The 9,887-nt window shown below is 37.0% G+C and overlaps 3 protein-coding genes across 3 annotated transcripts; 1 reads left to right on the plus strand and 2 right to left on the minus strand.

The window, feature by feature from the left end:
* Positions 1–2,394: 2,394 nt before the first annotated feature.
* On the minus strand, positions 2,395–3,956 carry LOC107488061 (uncharacterized). Its single transcript, XM_016108759.1, has 2 exons — positions 3,506–3,956; positions 2,395–3,425 (listed from the first exon to the last, which is right to left on the minus strand). The coding sequence occupies exons 1-2, from the start codon at positions 3,954–3,956 to the stop codon at positions 2,395–2,397; spliced, it is 1,482 nt and encodes a 493-aa protein (XP_015964245.1).
* Positions 3,957–4,754: 798 nt separating this feature from the next.
* Positions 4,755–6,965, plus strand: LOC107488090 (transcription initiation factor TFIID subunit 14b). Its single transcript, XM_016108786.3, has 6 exons — positions 4,755–5,095; positions 5,288–5,376; positions 5,467–5,688; positions 5,831–6,018; positions 6,102–6,223; positions 6,587–6,965. Exons 1-6 carry the CDS (start codon positions 4,979–4,981, stop codon positions 6,677–6,679), a joined length of 831 nt encoding a protein of 276 aa, XP_015964272.1. The 5' UTR covers positions 4,755–4,978; the 3' UTR covers positions 6,680–6,965.
* Positions 6,966–8,041: 1,076 nt separating this feature from the next.
* Positions 8,042–9,207, minus strand: LOC107488065 (WEB family protein At2g17940). Its single transcript, XM_016108762.3, has 2 exons — positions 8,936–9,207; positions 8,042–8,825 (listed from the first exon to the last, which is right to left on the minus strand). Exons 1-2 carry the CDS (start codon positions 9,077–9,079, stop codon positions 8,328–8,330), a joined length of 642 nt encoding a protein of 213 aa, XP_015964248.1. The 5' UTR covers positions 9,080–9,207; the 3' UTR covers positions 8,042–8,327.
* Between the last annotated feature and the right edge of the window lie 680 nt (positions 9,208–9,887).

The raw sequence follows: 9,887 nt of genomic DNA on the forward strand, positions 1-9,887 counted from the left end.
TATCATCTCTTTTTATGAATTATATATTGTGTATTATTTTTATATATAATTTTTTTAATATTAATATTTTTTACAATGATTTATTTTTGAATTTATAAATTTAAAAAATATTATTATAAAGTAGTAATTATATTAATTTAATTAAGTGGGACCACAACAGGGACTAAAGTTAGTTCCTTTTAATGGAGAATAGAGATGTTTGAGTTCTTAATACGTAAAAGTTAACGTGGAGTTACTTTTTAAGACAAGTAGGTTATAAATAAGAATTGGGATGATCTAAATGCTTTTTGCCGCATACGGTACTTTTTTTCGATTTGTTGTTTTTTTTTTTAACTTGCAATAATAGAGTGAGAAAGCTTATTTTTAAAATTTATAGCTTGTTAGGTACATTCATAATTTTGATCCAAAAATATATCTATGGAATTTGATTTTTTTTAAGATCTTGCTATGAATTTGATCGTGCTTCTAAAAATAAAAAATCACACTTTCGTAACTTTTTGAGATGAGTTATAAATTCAGATCTACGTTCTAAGGTGTTCTTTCATTAAATTTACCATTTTGAGGTCTTATTCAGTTCTAATTTGCAGAAATGAAATGATGAAAATTTTAACAGAAATTATTTTTCTTATGGATGTTAGAGTGGTGTATTGGCTGAATATTGGGGAAAGAGGAGTATTGCCGGAGTATGGGTGTAGGGTCAACACGGGGGGCGTTGTGGCTGAGCAGGTGGAGAGACGTGGCAACACGCCGGGGGCGTGGTGCCTGCGACGTGGCGCAGCTCCATCAACACGCCATGGGCGTGCTGACTCACCACGCAGGGGCGTGGTGCCTAGTGATCCGTGCAGCGCAGCAGAGATTCTCGCCGAGTCCCAACGCACTGCTCCACCACGCAGGGGGCGTGTTGCAGGCTGCCTGCATGCAGGGGACAGCCCCCCCTCTCCGGGAACCAGCGAGCTCTTCTCCTTCTTTTATATAAACCCATGAATCTGAAGGAATGAAATGAGAGAAGAGAAGCAAGTTAGTGTGGGGCTTCTTCAATATAGTGAGTTGGAGTTGAAAAAAATGACTCAGTGTAGGAGTAGTGAGTAGTAGTAGTGAGTGACTGTAGTGCAAAAAATAATTTTTTAGTTTAAGGGATACAATAAAAAAAAAGGTACGTAATTACTTGGCGCCCGAAGAACATATTATCAATTATTTGGATCATCCTATTTACGTAAGTTAGCAAGTTTTAATTATTTTCTGTATTTAAATTTTTTTTTATGTATTTATGTTTGTTTTATGTATATATAAATTGTAATGAGAATATTAATTTGTGTATTTTATAAATATTTTAATAATATAGTAATAGTATTTTTATAAAATAAACGTTAATAATAATAATATTATTTTTTTAATAATGTTATTAGGAAATATATTCAGGAATGAATAAATTTTTTTTTACCTTTTAAACATAATATATTGCGTATAGTAATAAATAAATATTATAATAAATTAAATGTGTAAATTGTATAAAACATACGTTGTTATTAAAAAATTGAAGAAATAATAATTTGAAAAATAAATAATAATAATAATAATACGTGATGTTATTAAATATTATAGCAATAAAAAAAATTGTCGGTAAGGATTAAATATTTTATAGGATAAGTGAATAAAGAATTTAATTTTTTAATAAATAAATAAATAAATAGATAAGCTATGTTGAATATTTTAATAAATATGTGAATGTTTATTAATATATTTATAAGGATTATTATTTAATTAATGTAACAGATATTTTTGTTGATGCAGCCTAACAGGAATTTGTTGGTGCGTAAACTGGATCCGTCACAAACGTGGAATCCGTTGGTAGAAAACCACTTACGCGCCACGGGATTTTACCACGTATCTAAAATTGGAGTCATAAGAAGATTTCGTCCCATGTTAGCTGCTCTGGTTGAAAGGTGGAGGCCTGAGACCCACACCTTTGTATTGCCGATCGGTGAGGTTACAGTGACATTAGAGGATGTCGCTAATATATTTGGCTTACCCATTTCGCGCACCTCAAACACCTCATTTCGTCTATCAAAGCGGTGCACAACTATATTCCCAGCCTGTTGCATACTTGCTTCTATCTGCTGTTGCGCAAATGCGGAGTACGTATATCCGGCACGCTTGCGTTCGTGAGTCTCGGCACTCTTCCGCGTAAAAAGTTCATTTAACCTATAATATGTTGCTCGGACTAGCGCCAACACAGGTAGATTACGGGCACCCTTCAACACTGAGTTAATGCACTCCACAAGGTTCGTTGTCATATGCCCCCATCGATGTCCCTCGTCGAATGCCAATACCCAATGTCTGAGTCCAATGGCATCGCACCACCTGGCGTATGCCTCGCCTTGCTCTTCCAACCTCTTATAGTTGATATTGTACCTCCACCGTTCTTAAATACCCTATGTTGACAACAAGCTTCTGCAAGTGAGGGACTTTGAATGCCCTTAAGAAGTTACTGCCGATGTGTCTTATACAAAACATCCACCATGCTCTCGGAGGTTGCCAGTCGTCACCGGAACGATTTACTGCTGCCCTTATTGACTCATGTCGATCTGAGATCATACCCACGCCGTCTTTTCTAACAACATACATTCGCAGATTCCTGAGAAAGAAGTGCCACGCATCAGCTGTCTCCCCTTCCACCAAGGCAAAGGCGATAGGCACAATGTTCTGGTTCCCATCTTGTGCAACAGCAACTAGAAGTGTACCTTTGTATTTTCCGTATAGGTGTGTGCCGTCAACCTGAACCAGGGGCTTGCCATGCCTGAATGCCCTAATGCATGGATTGAAACTCCAAAATACACGATGAAGTATTTTTACACCTTGCGCCTCCTCATTCCCGCTGTACAGTGGTCGTGTTTCTATTTGGACAACTGAACCAGGCATCTTCTGCACCATGACTGAGAGCCACCATGGCAAGGCTTGGTAAGAATCCTCCCAACCACCGAAAACATTGGCTATGGACTTCTGCTTTGCCAACCAAACCTTTTGGTAACTAATGGTATAGTTGAACCATGACTGGACTTCCGCAATTATAGATTTCACCTTGATGGACGGGTCCGTCTCGACCAATGGCCTTATAGCATCAGCAACTGTATCTGAGTCCAGCTTGGAATGATCTTGTGAAATCGTTCCGATCGTGCACGTGTGCCTACCATTGTATCTTCGTATCTTCCAACAACCTTTTTTCCGTATCAAGCTAGCTCGGATAAGCCAGTCACATCCATGCCCGTACATCTTGCATTTTGCATAGAACGTCCGTGGCTCAGACTCATAGACCTCATAGTCAACTCCTTTAGATATAGTGAAATTTCTAATTGCTGCGACGACCGACTTTCTACTACTGTATTCCATTCCAATCCGGAACTCTCCGTCCTCAGGATCAGCGATGCCTACAGAAAGTCAAAATCATCATTTATTGCTAAAGGCAATGTCTAAACTAACAAAAACTTATTATTTAGTCAACACGTACCTATGTTTGCATATTCCGGAAACTCGGGGGCATGCATGGCCTCGAGATCCAACTCACGCATAAAAGGTGGAACGTCCATCGGTTGACTGCTAGACGGATAAACCACTACATTCTCTGCTGCTGCCTCAACTCCCACGTCACCATCCTCATCTTCGTCGCCGGCCTCATAAGTGGCTTCGAAGTCCTCTTCGCTGTCACTATTCATTCCTTCGTCCACTGCAGCTTTATCGTCATGTATGTCTATATCGTTTTGAACCTCCACAGTTTCAAACTCAACGTACAACTCAATCTGTGGGAGTCGCATCTGAGTCTGCCGATGAATTTGAAACATATTCTCCATACTCGCTTCATCAGTAATCGAAAGGACATCAAACTGTATTAGACCACCAAAAACTACAATCGGATTTCGATACAGAATTCTGCTCACTCTCATTAATGTACCGTTTTCCATGCTTTGACAGAGGTCGTTCTACAGCTCCATTAACGTCATCGTGCATGGAACCACAAACGAAAACGGATTCTGGGACACAAACCTCACTCCCTCATGAGTATTATGTATTATCTCACCGTTGCGATACACCACCAAATTTGCGGTTCCCTCCATTACACTAACAATATCCTCAAAGAACACTCAAAACACACTCAAATCTTCTTCACTATGCAAACTACCACCGAGCTCTGCCTTATATAGAGGTGAACTTAACACGTGCCCCACGTGCTGACTCAGCACGCCCCCCACGTGTTGCATACGTGGACTAATGCCTGTTCGCCACGTCACCATGCCCCCCACGTGCTTCCCCGCCAACCAATAGCCACGTCAGCATGCCCCAGCGTGTTTCCCTTTCTGCGCCAACCCGTGATTGCCACGTCAGCACGCCCCCTGCGTGCTGACTAAGTACGCCCCCCGCGTGCTGTCATGTTGGCCCAACCAGATCAACCTACGTAGCCTCCACGCCCCCCACGTGATTCATGCAACACGCCCCCTGCGTGTTGTGCCTCCATCTGACACGTCCATCTTTATGTTATACACACAGTTATTCTATTTTCAGAGTTTACACCATAATGTTTTCCATATTTAAATTAATCAGCCAAATTTTAAACTATATTTGTTATTTGTTAATAATATAAACTCAATACGAGGTATGCAGCTAGTAATATCTCCTTTTTTAATGATGATAAACAATTATTTTTAAGAATTTTATGTATTCTCATAAATATTATTGGAGCCTGTCATGTAAGCATTTCTAACTAACTTTGATTAAAAAAATAGGAAGCACTAAAGTGTGGACAACCGCCAAGGAATCAAACGATAGCAAAGAAACACAGCAGAAAATCCCAAGTGCCTGAGCACTTTGAGGCCTAAGGTTGTGCCTTCAATTCCGTTCCTCACTCAAAACTAGAACCCTAAACCCCTAATCTCCCCTATTTTCCGTGTTTCTGAATTTCCGCGCAAATTTTTATTTTTTTTTTCAAATGTCTCAGCCTTTGCCCCTCAAAAGACAAGGTGAACACCACCCTGATGATGGCGCCTCTCCTATTAAGCCTTCTCGCCTCAAAATTGCACTATCTTCCGAGGATTCCGACAAAAAGGTATCATTTTTTTAGGGTCCTTACCTTTGATCACTGAGGTTTTTCAGTTTTAATCCCTTACTGTGCCACCTTGTTGCTTTGCTGCTTTATTTTTATGAGTTCCGTTTTCTGGGCTTGTAAAGTTCAATTATTGTAATTTTTCACATTCCTTTTTGGAGTGTGAAATGACAAAGCTTTCATTTTTGGTTTCAGAATGCGAACAAGAGGCTCAAAGATGTTGAAATCTGTGTCCCAATAGTGTATGGGACTACTGCATTCTACCTGGGTAGGAAGGCCAGCGAGTGAGTTCTATTCTATGATTGTGCCCCTTTTTTTTTCCCTTCTTTTTCTCTGCAATTTTCTTTGTGTCTCTAATCCTTGGATGCTGCTAGGTCTCAATCTCATAAGTGGACTGTGTATGTACGTGGTGCTTCAAATGAAGATCTTGGAGTAGTGATAAAGCGTGTTGTGTTTCAGCTGCATCCTAGTTTTAACAACCCTACTAGAGTAGTTGAATCACCGCCTTTCGAATTATCCGAATGTGGTTGGGGTGAATTTGAAATAGCAATCACCCTCCATTTCCACAGTGATGTCTGTGATAAACAGCTGGATTTGTGAGTTTTAGTTACTTATTATGCTGTCTTCATGTTTGTTTTGAATTTGTTATGTTTAGACTTTAGACTTTAGAGTTGAGGAACCAATTTTCATTTATTTATTTTTATTAGTTATGAATGGTACTGGATTTTGTGCTTGTAGGTATCACCATTTGAAATTGTATCCAGAAGAGGAATCTGGTCCTCAGTCAACAAAGAAACCTGTTGTTGTTGAATCTTACGATGAGATTGTATTTCCTGAACCGTCCGAGGGTTTTCTGGCGCGTGTGCAGAATCATCCTGCTGTTGTTGTGCCTAGGCTTCCTGCTGGTTTGAATTTGCCTAGCCCAGGTGAGTTCTTTCAAATGTTCTTTTTCATTCCGCACTCTTTATGAAGAATCCTTTAAATGTATCGATTATTTTGGCTTATGCAGTACCAATTGAAACTGGGAATGGAAAAGAGAGAGGTGACACCAAAGATCATCCTCTAACCCAGTGGTTCTTGAACTTCTCGGAGGCTGATGAGCTCTTAAAACTCGCAGCAGCTCGCCAACAGGTTGCATCCGCTTTTGCTCTGTTCCCCTTCCTGTCAAAGTAGTAGTTAGATTTATTGATGACATTTGTTCTGCATTAATTTTGTGGGGATGCTTCCCTCTCTAACGAAGCATAATTATATGCAGTTATGGGGATTAGAATCTTGAATTAAATACAACAGATTAATTCCCTCTTTGCTCATAGTGTAGTTGTAATTTATTGTGCACTCGCACTAGTTACATTTTATCTTTGCTTGCATGTTGAAACTTGAAACATATTATATGGTAATTTTTTAAAAAAATATGGCTTACTGGTTGAAGTATTTTTTTTTAATCCTTTCCCAATGTCATATGCATTATGCTGACTGTATTATGCACTGTCCTAGGTTCAAGCTCACATTGTTAAACTGCGACGACAATTGAGTTTGGTGGAAGGGATGCCTCAGCTGTCAAAACCACCATCAACTTATGAATCATAATATGGTTTTCTCTTCTGAAATTCTTAGTGGCCTCTTCTTTAGGGTAAAGTTGGACGATTAGTGATTGATATGTATATTTGCATATGGTAGCAACTTCAAAGACCTTCCTTGTAGATTGTCTCTAATATTTCTATATGTAGAAACCACTAAATTGGAATCTTAGGTTTGTGGTGATGTGTACCAGACTAACGGCTATGTCCTCATATTTTATCTTGAACTTAGATTTCTATGTAAATTTCCTATTACTATGATTATTAACAAGCTTGTCCACTTAAAGTTGACTTCATTTTGGTGTAACCAATTCTCTCTAGATATTTTCAGGTAATATTATGATCAAAGTGCACAACTTTGTATTTTATTTTATTGTTTTATTCTTTTCAAATTAGAGTTAACTACCAATTTGGTATCCGAATGATTCAAGCACTGACAAAAAGGATTTTGAAAGATGTTATTGACAAAAAAAACTATTGAATGGTTTTAAAATTTGACGAACGTGCCTATCACTTTGTTGGAGTCCATTTTTGATAAGCATAAGGTTGAGATGGTCACCGGATTTGAAAATTTTGTCTAGCTTTGAAGGTAAATTATTCATCTAGCATTATAAATTAATTTAATCAATGTTCAATTCCGATGGCCGGATTAGTAATTTAGCTTTAGAGTCAGCTAGATCATCTCATTTTTGGGCTACCTCAACATTATGCTCATCGAAAATAAGCTCCGGCGAAATGATAGATATGTTTGTCAAATTTTAAAATTATTTAGTGATTTTTTTATCGATAACATTTTAGGATTATTTCTATCCGCGTCTGAATTTTTCGAGTACTGAATTAGCAGTTAATTCTTCTAAACTACTATAAAAAAAAAAAGAAGGAACATCACCAACAAGTTTGATACTATTTTTGTCCGCACACACTTTTAATAAGTACTAAGATATCTTAAGCATGACTTTGACATATAAAGTAGACCAAGAACAAATGTTATCTTATCTCATCTTATGCCACTAAGAATAAGAAAAAAAATTTATTTTATGTTCCCTATATGATTATGTGAGTAATTATTCTTGAGAAATTATTCATTTGTTTATCAAACACTACATAAATATAACTATGCCGATAAAAAAAGACTTTTAAAATATGATATAATACTAATTTAAACTTTTATTTTAGTTTTTTTATTGATTGTGTATATACAATGGCAACAATAAAGTTTTATTTTATTGGTTAGAGTTGACTATATGGATCAAACAATGTCATTGAATTTTATTATATATTATGTCTAAAGTGAGATTCTTTAATGATTGTGAGTATAATAAAAGTAATATATCATCAGTAGTTGAGAAATCTTTTAAAAAGAGTGGAAAGAATTAGAGAGAAGTGCTTTATTTATTGTGTCTATATTATAATCATGATTTCATACACTTCCAGAAACCTCTATCCCTTGCTAATGAGGCAGTAAGCATTGGCAAATACAAGTCACAAAAGTAACAAAATTGAGAGAGGACACTTAATTGATTCCTCCTCCTTGTTTTACACATATGAGAAATCAGAGAATAATAATGAATTACAAGTAATTATGACTAATCAGAAGATTAGAACACACATCATTATGAATAAGGAAATATTCATAGTAACTGAAAGCAAGCTAGTGCTTAGGCTCTTGGAGAATCAAGTTCATGGCTTCCCTTCTTTTTAGAGAAAAACCATCCTAACAAAGGCATCATTGGCTTCTTCTTACCCTTTTTTATTGAAGGGGGTCTCTCAAGAATCTTTTCATGTTCCCTATTGGGAATAACTTGAGCCAGTGCATGAGGACTAGCAAATTTCACATATCTTCTTTTCTGAAACTCTGCTGCTTCCTCATCAGCTTGAACTTGTGCCTTGATCTCCACGTTATTGTTTGTTCCATTTGAGATGAACTTAAGGTCTTCAATCTCTGGATCACAATCCTTTTGTTGAAGCCTCACCTTTGCTTCTTCTAGCTCTTTCTTGGTATGCTCGAGCTCCTTTCGCAGCATCTTGATTCGTTGAGCCATGGAGTTAGCTTCTTCTCTGGCTTTCTCAAGGCTTTGCTTTGTTTCTTCTAACTCAGATGTCAATGCTCCAACTTTGGATTGTGCATTCCCAGTTTCACTCCCTTCAACTTTCATCTTAATCATGCATGCATCCACAAAATTAACAACATTAATTAACTCTACACAATACTAACTCTAAAACCTTATTATATATACATTGATATACAGAAAAACTGAAGTGGAACCTCTTTGAGCTTGTTGGCATAAATCTCTCCAACTAGTACTTTCTCTCCGAACAATGAAACTGCTTCCTTGACAGACTTGAAAGGGGCTCGAGTATCGATCTCCGCTCGTCCTATGATCACCAATTTTCCTTCAGAACTCTCCATCTGTGTATGGTTATGCAAGATAATTAACTTATAATTACAATATGTTCATATACATATAGTTGCCAAAAACTATGGTTTGAAAAATGTACTGAATCAATCAATGTCTTAAGGGCAAGGCAGCACAAAGAGGTCCACTAAATAGAAACCATAGAGAGAGTTGGAATTCTTATAATGTGATTAGTAATGGATATTGGTGCTGTAATAATTGGGCATAACTTTAAAAGAAACTTGGTAGAATATAATCAAACATACATGGGTTTTATTTTCTTGTTTTCTTTGCGTCCACTTCACTGGTATTTGGCTAATTGAAGTTGACAAGAGTGGTTGGAGGGTCTTGATAGTTTAGTTAGTTCAATCTATTTGAAATGGAAGTATTTGAAAGCACTCTATATAGCAGCATCGATTAGGACTTGTCTCCTTTCTCAACTATACTGGATACACTATACAAGTACTGTGGTATCATTATTTATGTGTTGTTATATTATATTATATGGTGGACCCTATACGTGTGTATTCAAAAAATTATATTGGTGATTAAATAAGGTGACTAACGCCCTTTAGTTAGACCTACTTGAAAATTTTAACAAACATCATTACTTAAATGAAATACACTGATATTTGTTATGTATTATGTAATGGACGCGTTGGTTCAGTTCTTTCTTTTATACTCTTAACTCTTAAAGATGTTCGCGTCAAATACTTTGTTTAAGTGTAAATGTGTAATCGTAGTTGTAATGTTGTATCCTTTCATGTGTATGGGGCTATGGGCTAATCTTCTCATTTTTGTGGTAATTTGTACATGGGCTAA

This window comes from Arachis duranensis, chromosome 5, assembly GCF_000817695.3.
Source record: "Arachis duranensis cultivar V14167 chromosome 5, aradu.V14167.gnm2.J7QH, whole genome shotgun sequence".
In the NCBI taxonomy this organism is placed as follows: Eukaryota; Viridiplantae; Streptophyta; class Magnoliopsida; order Fabales; family Fabaceae; genus Arachis; species Arachis duranensis.

Coding starts and splice junctions, on each gene's coding strand:
- LOC107488065 (XM_016108762.3), bottom strand. CDS start 9,079: ATGGAGAGTTCTGAAGGAAAATTGGTGATCATAGGACGAGCGGAGATC. Junction 8,826..8,935: donor ATGCCAACAAGCTCAAAGAG/GTTCCACTTCAG, acceptor TGCATGATTAAG/ATGAAAGTTGAAGGGAGTGA.
- LOC107488090 (XM_016108786.3), top strand. CDS start 4,979: ATGTCTCAGCCTTTGCCCCTCAAAAGACAAGGTGAACACCACCCTGAT. Junction 6,019..6,101: donor TTTGAATTTGCCTAGCCCAG/GTGAGTTCTTTC, acceptor TGGCTTATGCAG/TACCAATTGAAACTGGGAAT. Junction 6,224..6,586: donor TCGCAGCAGCTCGCCAACAG/GTTGCATCCGCT, acceptor GCACTGTCCTAG/GTTCAAGCTCACATTGTTAA.
- LOC107488061 (XM_016108759.1), bottom strand. CDS start 3,956: ATGGAAAACGGTACATTAATGAGAGTGAGCAGAATTCTGTATCGAAAT. Junction 3,426..3,505: donor TCCGGAATATGCAAACATAG/GTACGTGTTGAC, acceptor GACTTTCTGTAG/GCATCGCTGATCCTGAGGAC.